Genomic DNA, 20,173 nt, shown 5'->3' on the forward strand with positions numbered 1-20,173 from the left:
ATGTTTATCAAACATTGAGCCAAGAATTGAGGATCTTTGCAAGGTAAAGCAGGCTCAGGTCTCACATTAACATCACCTACCTGCAAGCTTCTGTAAAAAATGCAGATGATGCCTACTATTAGGCCTAGTAATAATAACAATAATAAAGCATAAATTAATATCAGAGGTCTGGGGGGTATTCCAGAAAGCAGGTTATGTGACATACCCGGGTAAGTTTAAGGGTAAGTTAGTGGATAACCTCAACTTTCGGTTCCAAAAACGGAGGTTAACTTTCTGGGTATGTACGTAACCATAGCAGCTTACTCTCTGAAGATAACCTGCTACTGAGCAGGTTATGTTCCAGGGTAAGTTTGTTGCAGAAGGTTACTGAGCATGGCGTGCCCTTTTGATGACGATCCTGTGAACGTGGAGGCATAAATTATACAAGGTTTTTTTCGCCGGGAGAGAGTTATAAGACCGCGTATTGATGTCTTGTCATTTCCTAATGATTATTTGAAAAAGCGTTATCAGTTTTCAAAAGAATCGTTCATTTACTTAACATCTCTTGAAACCGCATATTGCAAATGTCACAAACCCAAACCGCGGGTCTGCGCTTAGCACTTCGGTTTTTTGCGTCAGGGCATTTTTTGTACAATATGGGCGACGCAGAGCATATAGGAAAGGCAACTGTGTTTAGAGCCGTTCGCACAGTATGTCTGGTACTTAACGCTTCTTACACACGTTTGTACAGTTCCCTGTCCATAAAGCTCTGTGTGTTATTAAAGAGGAATTCCACAGAGTGGTAGGTTTGTCCTTTGTAGTAAAATCTATGATGCATATTTAATATATAGTCATACTATTTATATCTATAACCTACATGTATTCATCCTGCACACACACACACTTGATACTTCCCTATATGACTTTCTATTTCAGGGTTTCCAAATGTAATTTGGAATACATGTAATACATGTATAGTGACAATAAAAGGCATTCATTCATTCATTCATAATTGGGTGCATTGATGGCACCTACATTCCTATTAAAGCTCCTTCAATAAATGAGGGAGACTATGTTGATAGATAGATAGATAGATAGATAGATAGATAGATAGATAATGTCTTTATTGTCACTATACAAGTACAGCGAGATAGCGGAGGAAATCTATTCATAGTATCAATGTGCAGGTAACTTGATTTTGTATCCTTAATTTTTTGCCTTGTTAAAATCATCAAACTCATTACTTTTTTCCACTAACTATAGGTAATCATTACAGGACAGTACAATGCTGGTTACCACTGGTTGCCCTCAGATGGGGTGAGGGGAGGTGGTGGTGGGCTCCCGCCAGTTAGACGGGCTTCAGCCTTTTTTCTATTAGCTACATGACAGAAAGAATATACTAAATCGTGTTTAATAAATAGTTAAGTGATCGTGTAATCAATTACCTTTTTGCAGAATGTTTTTGTGTTTCATTTTGACTTGGCTCAAAGTTCTTCTGTCTCCAGAAGGATTACACCTTATTAAATAAGAAACCATATATTCCTAGTCGATACACATTCTTATTTTAACCTAAAGAAATGAATGGCAGGAAAAGTAAATGCTTTCATAGTGATTTAACAGTAAAAAGGATGCGGAAGGGTTATGTGTTTAATTATTTTGCATTATAATAAAAGGGGAGGCGATGTCAAATTTGCAATTTAATACACACGCATTTGCTCTGTCCGTTATTTTTTGCCAAGCCAACTTTTTCTTTAGCCGATGCAGCCGTATTGCTTTTTTTCATTATTATTGGCTTGAATTCCTCATATGCGTGCATTAAAACTTCCAACTCCGCCTCTGTGAAGTATGCCGCTCTCTTTTTTTCACTTTGATTTTCCATTCTGACTCGTGAAATCGGCGATCAATCGAAAACGTCTTTATTTATGCACGGTGCACGCGCATTAACTCTGGGTAACCAATAGGAGGTTGATTGAACTTACTCTTCTCAGGTGTTTTGGAACCGACATACTCATGGTATGCGGGTTTGGGGTATATCAACCCAGAGGTTAAGATTTACCAAATGGTAAGTTAACCAAGCTTTCTGGAATACCCCCCTGGTGTCAATTCCCAATTATAGCAATAGCCTAGTAATGATAATAGGCCTATACTGATGATAATAATAATAATAATAATAACAACAATAAAGCATGTAACCTCATTATTATATAGCAATAGCCTATATAGTAATGATGATAGGCCTACTACTACTCATAATAACAATAATGTCTGCAAGCTCACATTAGAAGTCTGGTGCTACTGCCAGTTATAACAATAGCCTAGTAATGATAATAGGCCTACCTACCGCTACTGATGATGATAATAATAAATAATAATAATGTGGGCCTAAGGAGGGGCACTGGGGCCCCAACTGCAATGAGCCAGCTTTGGGGGGGACCAGCTTGCAAAAGGTTGAGAACCACTGGCATAAGGAATCCTCGGCACCGGTCCGTATTCCCATCGTAACGCTCGGGCATGGCGATCGGCACAGGGGAGGAAGGACGTGGAGGAGACTCTGGGAGGGGTACCTGGGCGGCTTGTGCAGCGACTAACTGTTCCAGGGCGGCCATACGATGTTCCATGTTCCCTGCTGGATCCATAGTTAGGCGAAGTATTCTGTCACGCTCGGGTAAGAAGGGAAACGGAGATCCAGAGGTGCAGGGAAATGGAAACTTTAATGAAAGGAGCGGAGGACCCTTTCTGGTGAGCGAGGTCCCTGCCCAGAACCGGAGCACTCTCTCCCCCGAGGGGGTGCAGAGGTGGACAGTCGTGGGGAGAGCTCCGATCCTGGTCGAGGACAGCCGATGTCAAGGTACAAAGGGGGTGCGCTGAAGTCGTGGTCGAGGTCCGGTAGCAGGGTTCGTTAACAGGGGATTCCGTCCGACAGAGAGGCACAAGACCGGGGCACAAGCGGATGGGGAGACAGCGAACGCCGGGCTCAGCAGGGCAGGGAGGCTAAGGACGGGAACGGGTCTGAAGGAGGAAGGAAAGCAGGTAAGGATTGGACACAGGGCAAACCGGCAGGACGGGGCTAAACGGGTAAACGAGAGACAGGAGTAACGCTCAGTACGGCTTCTATTCATCGGCTCAATACTTCGCAAAGAACGATCTGTGACCGCTCAGCTTATAAGGAAGGTTGATTGGAGGCAGAAGGGTTGCACCCGTCGGGTCCCACCCCCGTGGGCGTGACAAGTATGTTCAGGTAAAATATTTATTTGCATACTGTAATCTACAGTAAACAGTAAATTTCTGCATAGTACAATAAAGTAAGTAAAAACTGAACAGGCTTGCATCTATTTGATGAAATATGTTGTCCAAAATACTGTAAACAATATAACATTTTACATTTCAGTATGTACTATAATTATGTTTTTCTTCTGATGGTGTGTAGTGTATAATGGATCTGGACTCGAGGGAACCACTTCATAATCTCATATATGTTGATGAGGCAGGCTTCAATCTGGCTAAAGGCAGAAGGCATGGAAGGAATCTCTGGTCACAGAGCTACTGTTGATATTCAAGGGAGAGCCAACAGGGAGGGAATATCGCCATGTGTGCAGCCATCTCTGACAACAGTGTGCTTACTAACATTCCCCTTATAGGCCCGTATAACATACATCTATTGAGCTTTTTAGACACCCTGTACAGAGATCTTATACCTGAAAACGAGAGAGGTCTAATCCAGAATGATCTCCCAAAATGTTAATGTGAGTTTCCATCGCTCATATACCATCAGAGCAGAGTCCTGCATAGGTCCACTTTTGGAGACCTGCACCCACACAGTACAGCACCACACCCGCCCGTGCACCCGTGATTATTTCAAAGTTAAATCCGCACCCGCCCGGGCCTGTTAACATTCCGCCCGTTACCCGCCTGTACCTGTGATAAATTACACACAATTATTTTTTCTATGTACCTCGCAACGTGACAAGCGCTAGGACTACTTGAATTTTGAATTGAAACGAAAAAGTCCGTTTAACAAAATCACATCAGATACATCTAAGCTATCCATACTGTGACGAGCGTGAAAGAGAGAACACAACAACACACTTCAGCAAGGATTCAGACGTGTATGTGAATGTTTGTCGAGGCGGTTATCTAATGGTGCGTTCGTTTTTCTCTCGGAACTCGGAAATTCCGAGTTGAGTGACATCACGTCCGACAATCTCCCGTTCGAGCTACCACATCTCGGAACAAACATGGCTGCCTCCATGAACACGCTGCTGTGTGTTGTTGCTTCATATTTCAGCAGATTTGGAGTGAGATAATTTTTTCCAAGAGACAAACAAGAAACACAAACTAGTCAAACCACATTAAAAGCTTTATAAAATATTTTAGCATATTCATAGCAATATTCTTTTTTTGAGAGGCAAACAAACTACAAACAAACCAAAGACACTAACAAGTCTGGTAAAAATCTGATATTGCATGATAGGATACTGTTTATGTCATGATATGGTACTCTCTAAATCGAACATTGTCACGCCCAGCTCCGTCTGATCCTAATGTGTGCCACGCCCACCTCGTTACCTCGTGTTCATCCCTGATTGTTCTCACCTGTTGCCTGTTCCGTTTGCCTAGTCTTGTGTATTTAGTCCTCGTCTGAGTCAGTCTTCCCTAGATTTGTCATTGATGTTTGCTGTCGTGCTTCCCCGGTCCTGTTTCCCGTAATAAATCCCCGTTTTACCCGACTTCCTGGCTCCGTTTCCCTGCTTCCCGGATCACCGGAGCCCGATTGTGACAAACATGTGCAGTTACATTTATAACCATTAACCCTATGGAGTGAACCAGGGGCCCCTTGCATGGGGGGGCATTTCTTCCCTCTTTGGAATAATTACCTTATAACTTCAGATATAAAAGTCACAGACACATGCCTGATACCTACAGTAAAAGCAAAGTTGACCCCTTTACAATTGATTGTAGGAAGTTCAATAACGAAATGAATAACCTGTGTATAATTTATGGACATGCGAATATAACAAAAACAGCTGGAAAATACAAAAACCTGTCTTTGTGTCTTGGATTTTTGTAAATATTTCAAAAACTACATGATGGAATAGGTCCAATTTTAAAAATCTGGTTCCCAAACTTGTTTTCTACATGTGTGCCCAATTTCATATCATTTAATGCAGCCCAGCAGGTTTTACGGAGGAAAGAGCAAATGGTGCAACTGGGAGCCTCTCCTATCCAAAACCTAACCTAAACTAATCTGAAACTTATCCAAAATGGCAATAGTGTAACTAGCAGTGTTTTTTGGGGTAGCGTCTTTCTTTCTAAATGCATTACACTTATGGGTCATAAGTAACATTTTGTCACACAAAATCACCACACATTTGTAGGAAAATCTATATTTTATTCACACGAATTGTGCCAAACCTATCCAAAATGGCCGCAGTGTAACTAGCAGTGTTTTGGGATAGCGTCTTTCTTTCTAAATGCATTACCACTTATGGGTCATAAGAAACATTTTGTTTCTAACCATAACCCTGCATAACTGTGCCCAAACAAAGCCCGACAAGTGCCCCGCATAACTGTGCCCAAACAAAGCACGACAAGTGCCCCGCATAACTGTGCCCAAACAAAGCCCGACAAGTGCCCCGCATAACTTTGCCTAAACAAAGCCGACAAGTGCCCCGCATAACTTTGCCCAAACAAAGCCGACAAGTACCATACATAATGTTGCCCAAACAAAGCCGACAAGTACTGTACATAACTTTGCTCAAACAAGGCCGACAAGTGCCCCGCATAACTTTGCCCAAACAAAGCCCCGCGTAACTTTGCCCAAGTGAAAGCCAAAAGCGCTGCATTACTTTGCACACTTCAAAGCTTGACAAAGGTGATGCGGAACTTTTCCCAATGTACCACAATACAAGTGTTACCAAAGCAAATGTTAATTGTAATTTGCTGAATCACGGAATTATAAAAATCTATAGAATAAAAGAGTAAAATGTAAACTGTAAATAAATGTACTTATGTCGAGTGTTGCATCCTCTCCGCGCAAAAAAGCGTCCTCCTCCATCGAATCAATGGATAAAAGCGACACTTTCTTCCCCCGAACCACTCTTCAAAATCATCTTCTGTGCTTTCTCAACAGTGAAAGTCATCCGAGCCATTTTTCTACAGTCAAAAAAGTTGTTGTCCGAAAATAACTGGGTAAACTCACGGAGACTACATGCGCAATGCATACTCGAGACACTCCCACAAATACTGCACCTGCAGAGAATAAGTTGCGCATTCATGTCCCCAGCGCGAAAAACAATGCCCAATCAGCACATCCCATACCATTTTGCAAACCTTAGACACACCTCTATTGGATGAAGCAAATGACACTGTAATTTGATTTTCATGTAAAAAGTTTATTATGGTGAAACATAACCATGGGCAAAGGTTCAGTGCGTAAAAAATAATGTGCTAGCAGGGAAGCAGAGCATATATCTGAAAAAATACTTGACAATGAAGGATTACAGTGATTGATTTATGTACATAAGAGATCAAGCTTTCAAACGAGGGTAACTTTGTCATTTTATTCATTGGTTTTCTTCTAAAACTCCGAAGATAAAAAACATTGCACGAATGTACAGAATGCCGACTGACATTTTTCCGCGATGAGTGAGCAAGCTATTTGAGAACATTACAGTCATATTTATGGAAAAATGCGTGTTTTGTCTTAATACTGTGACGGTTTATGAAGTATTGGCCGTGAAAGAAATAGTTTGAAGTGCTTAGTTTTCATTATATTAACACTTATATTTTACTTCCTGACACTCGACCCGTTTAAAGATGGCTACCATGGTCATTTTATTTTTACTTGTTACAAAAAAACCATGGTACAAAAATTGCGCAACTTTCTACAGATATTATCTGAAAGGTTTTTTGTAGTGTAACAAGCCGTTTTTGGTTGATTTGATACATTTGTTTCTTTTATTGAACGTCATTTTTTTTTGTTATTGAAAATTTGGACGTATGCATCCGAACCACTAGGCGGCGACAGTGAAAGAGTTAATACATTTAACAAAATAAACATTTTTAAAGATTTAGAAAATAGAATTACTGTTGAGTGTGTAAGCCACCATGTTGAAATTACGTCACAGGGGCAACTCGGACAACAAAATCTTGTCCGAAATCAACGTCATAAAAGAGGCGTGTTTCCGACGGGAAGTGACGTTTTTCGTGACGTTTCGTGACGTTTTCTTCCTGGTGCCAACTTGGAGAGAAATAATCGAAAGCACCATAAAGTACCCCCGACATACTGAACATACTGTGATGATGACAATTTGTACATGATAGTCTAATACATAGATATTTTCGCTTATATGTTATTTTTGCAGGCTACAATACTGTTTTGAATGTGGACATTGCATTGTTGTTAAACAGATTCATCGCTTGCACTGCTACGCCCTTATTCGGGTGGTGCTTTTCTACTAAATTTTGACTATACGAGTGAGGCATGCCGACTGAGACTGAGCATGGGAGACAATTACCCACAATCCCGGAGCAAGAGAGAGAGAGAAGAACCATCGGCTCATTTGTGATCACGTGTCGCTAGGCAGACAAAGCGTATATGTAATACTCGTATTGCAAAACCTCACTCTTTTATCAAGTTAAAATTTATATACACTCGCAAACCAAGTTACTTGCAATCTGAGGTTTGACTGTACTTCTACTACATTTTACTGTATTATTGAAAATGAAGACATTGAAAAAATGTTAGTCACTTGTGCATTTTCAAACAATATTTCAAACATCCTACTTACAGTATATCCAGTCTCTTGCAATCAATCCCTGAATATAAAACACAATAATTTGAAACTTTGTAGTATAGAAATTGTTATACCACACAGAAAATACCCTTGTCAAAATTAATAAAGATCAAACAATTATATTGAAAACATGTTCATGCATTTTGACCATCTTGTTTATAGGCCATGGTACAAGGATTTTTCATTCTGATGACACTGACAGTTTCACTGATGCAAATATTTGCTTTTGGGGCATCAACTAAGCATATTGAGCAAGTTACTTGCTTTTGCAGGTAATATGCTGTGTTTTGTGGTTTGCACACCTGTTGTGCAGACATAAATTGTTTCAAGAAATACACCAAAGCAATTAAGAAAAACTGTAAAAGTGTACTGTACTTACTGTAATATGGAGTTTAGCAAAGTTAAAATGAGTGTCTTTGACATGAATAAATATCAGTTTGCTAAAGAAGAATGATCGGTTTGTGACAATGTGAAATTGGGAACTGACCATCATTCTGAATTGTTGTAATATATCTAAGCATTTTGGCTCTCATGATTAATACCATGCTGATTGTATTTTTCATTTTGGTGGTACTGACTAATTCATTGATGGAATTATTTGTTCTTTAGAAACTAGTTAATTCTTTGGATTAAGTTACAGGCCTTTGCATCTAAACCTTAGTGTTGTGCTATGTGCATGAACTATTTTGAGAAATGCTCTTATAGCCTTGCAAATGTTAAGTATGTTTTGTGAAATGTACCAAAACAATCGAGAAAAACTCTAATAAAGAATTGCACACTTTCAAAATATGTCATCACTGAAAAAATATGGATGAGAATCAAAAGCATTTCTTAAAATCAGTGTTAATAAGTACATAAAAGACACCCCTTAGTAGTTTCATGAAAAAAGTCTTTGTTGACTAGTTTAATTCAAAATACCCAAGTTTAAACATTTTAAAATAATTCTAACAAAACAGGCTGCTTCGCAAAAGTGTTTTCCTCCTGAGACCCCACCCATTCATTTATGTCCATTGTAGTGGACATTTTGTTTTTACATCTATCTTTTCACTGATGTAAGGAAACATATTTATTCCTGTTGTACACTAAAGAGAACATGCTGTGAAATTAGAAATAAAAATACATTTGAAAAAATCTAAATTGTAAGAGGTCTTATTTCCTCCAAAGACAAAAAACCTAAAATTGAAGGACACTTTTTTCCTTGGATCTCAGGAGGTTAAGTGATGTGAAAATGTATTATTTAAAATGTTATTTCTGTGATCTGCACCACAAAATCTATCTGACACACCAACAATTATACAGGAAACAAAACCTTGTAAACCAGGGATATAATCATTTGTACTCGTTGCCGAGCTGACTGTTAGATTTCCGGCATTTCAACATTTCTGTGCAATTGGGACTGTTTTGATGTTTTAAGAAAAAATGAGATGTTTGTCTTTTTGCAGTCTATGTAAGTACAGTCACAGCGACAATTATTTCTCAGAGGGACAGGTCATATCACTGAATATAATGTAAAATGAATACACTACTCAGTAAAATGAACCTCATTTTAGAATTGCACTTCTAGGTACTTTAGGCAGTTTTGCTTTTGATTGGGGGTGCTGTCACAGAAACCTGTGTTGATATTACTGAAATGTAACAGCAGTATTTGAGGACCCACTGCCCTTGGTGCTGAAGGAGGAGACAGGCTAGTAAATAATCATGCAGATAGTCGCCAGACGGTCAACAGATGGCTCCTAGGGAATATTTGAATAAGCATGCCAATTAAACCCAGTTGCCTAGAAATAGGATGTGGAGAGCCTCCATGCCAGTCAGCCTCCATGCTGTCCCTGAAGGGTCCGGCTACACAGCACATGTCCTGCTCTGAGCCCACATTAGAGTCCTGAGAAAATGTGAGCCTCAGATCAGGATCATATTCTGTTAAATACCTGCTGGGTATGTGTTTACAATGAAACTGTCACTATATTCATATTGTATTTACATTTCCGCTTCTTGTTTGTTGTTTATTAGTTACACTGACATAAGGTGTATTTCTTCTTTACTGTTTGATCTTTTATCTTGAACCTTTTATCAGGAGCAGCCCCTCTGGGACCCTTGGGCAATCTCAAACCACCTACAGCATTTTTTGTCTTAGAGCCTGCAGCCAATGGAACATGCCCAGAACAGCTCCCCTGGGAACAGCACCTTGAGCCAGCTGGGGGATCCTTATGAGATGCCCAAATCACCTCAGCTGAGTCCTTGCCATCCAAAGGAGAAGTGGATCTAATTTGAGGTCACTCATCATCTGATTTGCTAAACATTTATACTTGTTGGCAATTACATATAGTGAACACTAGAGGGAAACAGAGTCTAAAAAACAATTGGCACAAGTGGAGTAATGGTACTGGGCCCTGGGTGGGAATGTTGATATGAGAAGGTCTATATTCTCTTTTTCAGGGACTTGGGAGTTTCTATCACAGGGGTGCAGCATGGTGCAGGCAGGACAATGAGGTGGATGATCCACTTGCGGCTCCAGAAGAACACCGGGGTTTATTAACAGAAAATGAAAACACTAGGAACACTACAAAACAAAATGGACCATGAGGGGTCAAAACTAAAAAGGGGTATGAAGTAAATTAACACAACCAAAAGCACCTACCTGGGGGAAACTAGTAACAGAAAACAGGCAGGGAAGCAAACAGGGCAAACATGCAGAAGCACCAACATCCCAGAACCACAGTCAACAAGACCACCAAGAACAAAATACTAAATGTACTAAAACATTTGGAGATATGTGTGAAGCAATGAGAAAACATGATCTGCTGTACGGAAGTGACGTTCTTGTGTGGGAATTACAGTTGTTGTTTTGCAAATGCTAATTGTCATTTGGGAAATGCTCTAAAGCAATTGAGAATAATTTTAACAATATTGCATGGGTTTAAAAATCCAGCCATGTCAGAAGAATATGCTATACTGTACCTCATTAGACCCAGATATGCTAAAATGACCACATTTATCAATTTAGACAGTCAAATTTTTTTTTTCATTTTGGTGCAACCGTAGCATTAACATGTGACTGAATGCGCAAGCAAATCTTTATTCCATAAACCACACACTTCCTAATTTGTAACCCACTAGTGAAAACTTACTGCACTTTTTTTGCTTAGTATGTTAAGGTTTGATATCAGTTCAAATTTGAACTGAAATGCTCTGTGACCATGGTGTTAACAAATCATGGCATTGGAAAATCACACAGAAAGGTCAAGTGTAATTTATCTCACGTCAACAGCCTATGTGGGAAGCCAGCCAACAAAACTAACATTTCAGGTCCCAGGTTTTCTCCCTGATCTGCAGTAACCCAGGCATTTGGTACATTATGTACATTTTCTCACCATGGTGATGTAATGTACACAAATGTTCTCATCATTTCAAATGAATTGCATTATGTGCAGCCAGTTCATCTTTGTGGAGACAGCCTCAGCAGCATTCATTATAGGTTGGAGCATGGCTGGACTGGGATTGTAAATCGACCCTGGACTATTGCCCATGCAGGCCCACCACACATACAAAATCAATAGTTTTTTCAGCCCACATAACTATCGACCCTTAGGGAAAACGCCCAGTATGCCTGATGGCCAGTTCAGCTCTGGATTCCCAAATGAAAAAAGAGTAGGTTTGGGGGTCCTTAATATTAATGCCTGATCACGTACATAACTATTAATTATAAGAACTAAGGTCTGGGAGCGAAACAGTCTTTAATATTACTAATAACAAAACATTTTAATAACAAATAACAAAACTTTTAATCAGCGAAAGTTATTCTATGACCTTAAAAAGCTTTATGAAAAAATACATAATGTGACTGATTTTGTGAACAAAAGGAAGTGGCGCTCCCAATGACGGAGCTGTATGAGTATAACACGGCGTGACCGATCTTGCTTTCACTGCTTCCTGGAAGGACGCAATGCTTACGTAAGGTTGCTAATGAGAGGCTTTTGTGAGGGAATAGGGTGTGGCACGGCAGTGGTTGGCTAGGCACGCACTCAGGCACCTACAGGTAGACAGGCAGAAATAAGAGCTTGCCTGGAGTGGCTCCTGTAAACACAAAGGCAGCTGCAGTCCCAAAAAGGGAACCACTTATAGTCACACTGGCCCAGCAAAAACTGAATTTCTTTTGGTCTATTGTTGTTTGTTTGTTTTGGTTTCCATAGTTAGTTAAGAGAGTCTTTAAAGGGGGATGACTCAAATGATTTTTTATGTTATTTCTTTTTACTTTCATTTTCAGCAACGCCAAATGCTCAGCCTGAACAAAGAGACCGGTTAAGCTACTCTCCTGTTTCCTTCTTTCAGCCTTGAATCTGACACTACAGAAAAATGAGAGGAACTAGACGCCGAGGGTGTGCTGTGTTCTCACGCTGGTTTTGTGGTCACCTTGCTACATGAGGCTGTCACAGGATGTCTGTCAGCAATTCGATCAGACAGCTAAGAAGACCACAGATGTTCCACTTCCTTCTGCTTGAGAGTGAAGTGTACAGAAGGCATCAGCAGCCACTTACGGATCAATTCAGGCACACAGAAACAGAGAGATGGAAACTCCTGAGCGGCTGGAGCGAATTCCACGACGCCTCCGGGTGTCCCTACTTCTACTCTGCTTGAGCACAGCTGTGCAGTGGGGTAAGACCGCACCCAACTGGGAGCTCGACTTCTGCATCTCACACAGTGACCTTACATACAGAGAAGAATGCTTCACAGAGAACAAAATATCATAAAAATGAAAAATGATGTAATTCTTGAAGCCTTTACAGGATATCACACACAAAGCATATAGTCACAAAGCATAAAGAAAAGAGCTTATGGTATTAACTTCATGTGGAAGTTCAACATGAATGTGGAAGGCACTGCATTTGTGAGTAGCTGAGAGCTGCTATTAGGGCTCAGAGAAAGTTGTTTATTATTGTTACATAACACCAAAAAGAATTAAAGGATACATACACATTTATATATCTATCTATTTATTCATCTTCTAGCATATTAATGAATAGTAAAACACTTTTAATAGTCAAGGAAGAAGCGCGTCAATTTTGTATATAAATAAACTAATGAAAAGTATTGAATTAATACTGAATTCTGCCCCAGCTCTGTGTGTGTGTGTGTACATGTATACGTGCGCATGTGCGTGTGTGTGTTCTGTCTCAACAGGCCTAAAATTACAACAGAAGTAGTTGATTAAACGCTTGTGGTAGATGTCCTCTGTCTTTCAAAAAGCGTTTGTGGCAGGGAGGATGTGAGAAATTCATGGTGGTTATAAGAAACAACATCTACATAGTGGCATTGAGTACATTCACATTGCTATTTGTCCGGCTACAATTCACAGTACTGCTTTTGTCAATCACGTTAAGTGTGTGCTGTTTGGCAGATCTGTGCCATTTAATGCCATGAAAATTCCTTCTTCATGGACTCAGTCCAGATTGTAATACAGGTTGTGTCACGTTGCGGCAAGCAGGGATGCAGGAGAGCGAGCCGAACTGACGGGTAATCAGGGGTTTTAATAGGCAAAAGACAGACAGGTAGGGACATCTAATGGACAATACAATGACGAATCTGGGGAAGACTGACTGAGACTCGGACTAAATACATGAGACAAGGCAAAAGGAATAGGTAACAGGTTGTAGGGGAACCGTCCACTGGCCCAATGGCGGAATCCAATTGGACAGCCGAAGGCTTGAAATGCGTGTGGATCCTTCCGAGCGCTTCTGTAAAGTTACTTACCCGTTGTAGGTAAAGACCAAATTACATCTGACTCCAATTTAAGTAAAGATCTTTATTGGCAAGTTTAGTCATGACATGTCTGTTATTTAGATTACTTCTGGGCTGTGCCTTCTATTGCTGAACTCCCACTAATCCCGGACGATGGGGCGCATCGGATTCGCCTCGGCCGATAAGGCGATCCGTGACTCTGCTATGTAGGTTTAGATGTTGGACAACCACTACAAGGTAATACAATGCCAGCCTGGATACCCGTCATGACCCGGCGGCCCTTAACGCCCCAGAGGCTCAGCTGACCATTGCCGAATCCGAGCTAGTGAGGGCCACAGAGGTTAAGCCGATGTCTGCCGTAACTCAGCGTGTGCACGCCTCAGAGGCTGGGCCGGATTTGGTGCCGGAACTCAGCGTGTGTACGCCTCAGAGGCTGGGCCGGTCTATTACCGTAACCCAGCGTGTGAGCACCTCAGAGGCTGAGCCGGACTTTGTGTCGGAACTCAGCGTGTGCACGCCTCAGAGGCTGGGACGATCTACCATAACCCAGCGTGTGCGTACCTCAGAGGCTGAGCCGGACTTTGTGCCGTAACTCAGCTTGTGCGCGCCTCAGAGGCTGGGCCGTACCTGCCGTAACCCAGCTTGTGCGCGCCTCAGAGGCTGAGCCGGTCTTTTACCGTAACTCAGCTTGTGCGCGCCTCAGAGGCTGGGCCGAACCTGCCGTAACCCAGCTTGTGCGCGCCTCAGAGGCTGAGCCGGTCTTTTACCGTAACCCAGCGTGTGCGCACCTCAGAGGCTGAGCCGGCATACACCGTAACTCAACGTGGGCAGCCGCATCGGGTCTCGGAGAAACGGGGTCGATTCAGAGGCTGCAAGAGAGTGTTAGAATAACCCCAGTCTCTGAGGAACATGCAGAGGTTCAGCAAAGTCAGACAGCCAAGAAGTAATCAAAACACAGGTTATTCACAATTAATATACATTACACCAATTTAACCAAATATAGCATTCCAATAATTTTAACATGTGGCCACAATTCCTATATATATATATATATATATATATATTATATTATATTATATAATATAATATATAGTATATAATCCAATTAAAAGTATATAACAATTCCATATCTCAGCTGAGTGGACACATAGTAACTGCAGAAAATATCTGATTACAGATGAAGATTCATACAGCACTATGTGGGAGCTCTGATTAGAGTGACTCCCCGTGCTACTCTGGCGCTCTTCCTTAAGCATTCCAAACCAGGTGACAGGCTGTATCAAAGGTTGTGATTGATTATTTTAGGACCTGCTCTGATCTTGTGTGTATGTCTTGGAGAACTGTTGATCTTATCAATTCTCAGACCCTCAGCCAATCAAATTGCTTTAGGGGGAATGTGACAACTCCTTTGTTCTACCAGGTGATAAGATCCTCCACTTTGGTGGGTTTAGTCTTACTTTCTATATTTCTCTTATGTGAAAACATGCCGCTTTAAGGTTGAGAGTATTGTGCCCGTCGTACTGTGACTATTCAAACGAGACCAAACATGGGTGTATGTGTCCCTAATGTATACCTCCTGTGTTAGTGTGAGTTAGTGAATGTAGGATGCATCTGTGTCTTGACGCAGCCAGGCCTTATCACTGGAATTTGACTGCGGGGTTCTGGCCGCCCAGTGGGGGTGAGGTGTCCCTTTTGATGTGGTGATCAGGTGATTTGGGTCCAGTCTTGTCGGAGCCGGTGGACCTTTGCTTCAGGACACTGGGTGGAGCATTACAGGCTTGCCAGAGCTCAGACCGACGGGGCCTGCAAGGCCTCCAGCCTTACAAGGTGATGACAATCAGGAGTCGACATGAGGTAATGAGGGGGCGTGGCACACACGAGGATCGTTCGGAGCTGAAGGTGCGCACACCGGGCGCGCCCGAGGGGAGGCGACGGACGAGACGAGGGGCCCAAAACCTGGAAAACAAAAGCAAAACATCAACGGGACACCGGAAATAGGACAGAGATACAGAACAGGAACAGGGACCAGAAAAACGACAAGACCTGACAAAGGACGGGGAACGCAGACAGGCAGACAGAAAAGGGTGACACGGAGGGAACACCCACAGGCGACACGAAGGGGCCAGGAGTGAACAGAGGAGTGAACGGCAGGCGGTGCATCCGGAGCCACAGGCGTGACCGCAGGCGGTGCAGCCGGAGCCGCGGCCAGGACTGGCGAGCCGGGCTGGACGGGCAGGACTGGCAAGCCAGGCTGGATGGGCAGGACGGCGGCCTCAGGCAGGGCCGCGGGCAGAGCGGCGGCCTCAGGCAGGGCCGCGGGCGTGTGGCCAGCAGGGGGCGCCTCAGCGGGCACCGGCATGACGTGGCGCCTCGGCAGGCGCCTCGGGCGTGCGGCCAGCAGGGGGCGCCTTGGTGGGCACCGCTGTCACGTGGCCAGCAGGGGGCGCCTCTGCGCACACCTCGGGCGTGCGGCCAGCAGGGGGCGCCTCAGGCGCGCACCTCGGGCGTAGCGGTGACGGCAGCTGCAGCAGGGGTTGCCGCGGGCAGAGCGGCGGCAGCAGGCGGTGCCGCGGGCAGAGAGGCGGCAGCGGCAGCAGGCGGCGTCGCGGGCAGAGAGGTGGCAGCAGCAGCCAGCGCTGCTGGCAGGTCCGGAGCAGGCAGGTCCGGAGAATTTAAGCCAGCGACAGCCCCTTTAAGAGCTTTGGGGATCCGCGGAATAGCGTCCCTCACGGCGCGTATTCCCCCTTGCCCCAGACGCTCTGGCCGATAAAAGTAAGCCTCCATAGGAGGTGGCTTTTCATCAGAGCCCAGTAGAGCAGCACAGGCGGGGTCCTCCCAGGCGGGGAAAAGCGAGCACGCTCCCAGGAAGAGCGTCGGGGCGGCTTCCTCCCCTTTTCCCCTTCGCCTCTTCTTCTTGCGCCGACCAGGACCGGTAGGAGGGGGCGGGGTTACCTCCGTGCAGGAGTGTGGCCGGAGCCGCTTCTCTCTTACCCGGTCGACTAGTTGTTGCAGAAAGGAGCGCACTTCCGCCATTATGCGCTCCTCGGTTCGTGGGTTAACCTCTTGGAGGAGATCCCAGCTTTCCTCCGCCAGGGCGAACAGGCCGGGATCCCCGCGGATCTCCGGCAGCTCGCGCCAATACGTGACCTCGTGCAGCAGGACGAGCCAGAGGTCCTCGCCCTGCTGCAGTGCGTCTTTTGGGAGATTCGTCATTCTGTCACGTTGCGGCAAGAAGGCAAGCAGGGATGCAGGAGAGCAAGCCGAACTGACGGGTAATCAGGGGTTTTAATAAGCAAAAGACAGACAGGTAGGGACATCTAACGGACAATACAATGACGAATCTGGGGAAGACTGACTGAGACTCGGACTAAATACATGAGACAAGGCAAAAGGAATAGGCAACAGGTGATGACAATCAGTAGTTGACATGAGGTAATGAGGGGGCGTGACACACACGAGGATCGTTCGGAGCTGAACGTGACAGGTTGTCTACATCTTCACATTTTTGGCTCTGTTTTGTTGCCTTACATAATTTGCATTAGCCAGTTAGAGTTTGATCTCTCTAAAACAGGATTTTCAAAGTTTCAAATGTACATTGTGTGTATACGTGTGTGTCTGGGGGTAATGTATACATTACATTGTGGGGATCAAATATCCTAACAATGTAATAAAACCTGTTATTTTGACTTTATGGGGACCACCTTTGAGGAGAAACTAAATTTTATAAAAAAAATTGTGACTGCACAATCAAAAAACTAAAAATGCTTATAGTGAACACGTCTGTCTGGGTTAAACTGATCACAATTTTTTTTCTTATTCTTTATGTCTCAGAGTACTTAATTTTGATTTCAAAATACAGTACAACCATTTCAAATGCTTTTCAAATTACAGTACTGTACAAATTAAATTACTGAACTGTGTATAATTGAAATGCACTATAATACAGTACTGGACGTAAAAAATAGCTTATTGTAGTTTTGCTGCTGCATCTTGGTGGCTTGATTTTGGCAGTTTATCATAAGTTTTGATAAGTCTATATTTGTCATCGAGAGAAAATTGTTGTGGTTTTTTCTTCCCCCACCAATCAGGAGTGAGGAGCTGCTTGTGTAGATCTTCAGATTCAGTCTTTATTGCAGCAGCGAGGTTACAACCAAGGCTGGACACCCTGCAGAAGTGTGTCCAATACCGTTTTACACTAATTATTATACATTTTCTTATCATGTAACAATATCTCATTCACCATTGTTGTTTTCTCCCTTGATAAGTTTATCAATCATCTCTTTTACTGTTTTGGTCCCTCGGCTGAACATAATGGTGGCATGACCATCTCTAGCTGTTTTTTTTAAATACCTAGCTGTGAACTTTTGGTGAAATCCCTTCCTTCAGTAGCAAACCATGGCAGCTTCAGCTTGTTGCACATTGTCTGGCTAGAGGGTTAATAATATATTTGTCCTTCAACATACTGATAAGCTGCAGCACTAATAAAGTACATATTCATACATTAAAGGCTAACAAAATAGCTAACAAATACAGAATCTTCTAAGCCAACACTAATTCATACTTGTTTTCCAACACATTGTGCGCAGCAGTAATTGGTCTGCATTCTCTGAAGGTTACAAAGTCACTCTTACACAGTTTACATGAGCTTCTTAATAGAGTCCTAATGATTACATTCTCTATGCGTTATGTACACTGTAAAAAATGTTTTAAAAACAGTAATAAGTCTGGCAGCAAAGTTGCCAGTTACTGTTAAATTACGATTAAATACCAAAAGTTATTTTACAGTACATCTCTGTAAAAATTTAGGGCCTGCTCTGAATGTATGTGTGCTGTCATTTTACAGCCAAACTTTGGTAAAATTACAGATTTGCATTTTTATACAAAGATCTCTAAAATGGAAAAAAGCATCAAAATGCTGTGAAAAACTTGAATTTCTCTTTCTAAGATACCAGCCTAAAAAAACTAAACAAAAGAAACCAATAAAAACATTGTGATATAATTTAAAACCTCTCTCTGATTTTTAGCTGTTCGTTTACTGAGTCACGCTTTCACTCCCTCCAGGAAATACGCGACACCATGGTTCTTCTGGTTACTGATGGATTTATTCTTTTACAATCTTTCGGCGTCCTTAAACAGCATTGACAGATTCTCTTTTCATATATCCACCATCAAACTATTCACACAGAACAGCGAACAGGCATTCACGTTACGTACATTAAAACTTAAAATACAGCAAAACATACAACTAAAACATGAATAAACTCAAACATACCTCGCTGGCTGCACACAACCGAGAGGGAATGAGTCCTCTTAGAGAATATATCAGTCTCAGAAAGGGTGAAACTTAAATAAAACTCTTTTCTGCCTTTAGCTGGCGAGTCTCCTCTCTTCCTTTTCCCTTTGCATCCATAAGAAGAGAGAGCGCAAACGAAATGGTTTCGGGTGTAACAAATATTGAAACGGAGTTTATGTAACCAAAAAGAAAATATAAATAACGCAAATCATGTGTGACAGTTACACTCCCACCAAATCACAAACCTGCGATAATCACAATAATCCTTTCAAACTTCAATTTGTTTCAATTCACATCAAATTGGGGTTTGTACTCAAAAAAAAAACAAGACATTTATTCTGCCTCAAGGAGCAGAACAGTTTTATGTACAGGTCTATCAAGATAGGTTGGCTTAGATGTGCGTCTACCCTGACTGTCTATGTTGGAGTCACTAATTAATAGCTTCACCTTTCTGACTCTTCCGTTGGAACTGGGATACACCTCTACTACTTTAGCCAATTTCCAGTGATTTCTTGGGGAATTTTCCTCTTGCAAGATAACATCATTAACCTTTGCGTTTCTCTTATCCCTTTGCCATATTGATCTGGATTGAAGATTAAGGAGATACTCTTTCTTCCACCTTGTCCAGAATTCATTTGCCAAAAACTGTACCTGTCACCATCTTTTGCGCAAGTAGAGATCCTGACTGACAAAGTGACCAGGTGGGGGTGATGTTACATGAGATTTCATCATAAGTATGTGGTTTGGAGTAAGAGGTTCAAAACTTGTTGGATCATTTAAGTGTTCTGTTGTCAGAGGTCTACTATTTACAATAGCCATCACTTCATACAGAAAAGTTCTAAGTGAGGCACTGTCAAGTCTCTTTGAAAACTGATCAAGGATTGCTGTGAGAATACTTCTGATCGTTCTTATCTGCCTTTCCCATACACCTCCCATGTGACTTGATGATGGAAAATTCATTACAAACTCACAGCCATATTCTGTCAGTTGTTCTTGATTCAGGTCTTTCATTGCATTCATGAACTCTCTATGTGCACCAACAAAGTTGGTACCTTGATCACATCTTACCTGTCTTACATGCCCTCTTATTGCAATAAAGGCACACAATGCATTTATGAATGCGTCTGTGGTAAGGTCATTAAGCATTTCAATATGTATAGCTCTAGAGCACATACAGGTGAAAAGAAGATCATACTTCTTCAGTTCTTTTCGCGCTTCCTTTACATAGAATGGTCCGAAGCAATCTATACCACAGTATGTGAATGGAGGTGTTATTTCCATTCTGTCTTCTGGTAATTCTGCCATTTTTGGATCTTGTGTATGTCTCCTGTACCTTCTGCATGTTGTGCATTTGAAAATATGTGTAGAGACA

At 42.3% G+C, this 20,173-nt stretch overlaps 1 protein-coding gene across 1 annotated transcript in view; it reads left to right on the forward strand.

The window, feature by feature from the left end:
• Nucleotides 1–11,787: 11,787 nt before the first annotated feature.
• igsf3l (immunoglobulin superfamily, member 3-like) overlaps nt 11,788–20,173 on the forward strand; it is a 44,344-nt gene continuing 35,958 nt past the window's right edge. Inside the window, exon 1 of the mRNA XM_023804014.2 lies at nt 11,788–12,425. Within this exon, the coding sequence (XP_023659782.1) occupies nt 12,338–12,425 (88 nt within the window). The 5' untranslated portion in view covers nt 11,788–12,337. The remainder of the gene's footprint in view (nt 12,426–20,173) is intronic.

Source organism: Paramormyrops kingsleyae, chromosome 16 (assembly GCF_048594095.1).
Source record: "Paramormyrops kingsleyae isolate MSU_618 chromosome 16, PKINGS_0.4, whole genome shotgun sequence".
Classification (NCBI taxonomy): Eukaryota; Metazoa; Chordata; class Actinopteri; order Osteoglossiformes; family Mormyridae; genus Paramormyrops; species Paramormyrops kingsleyae.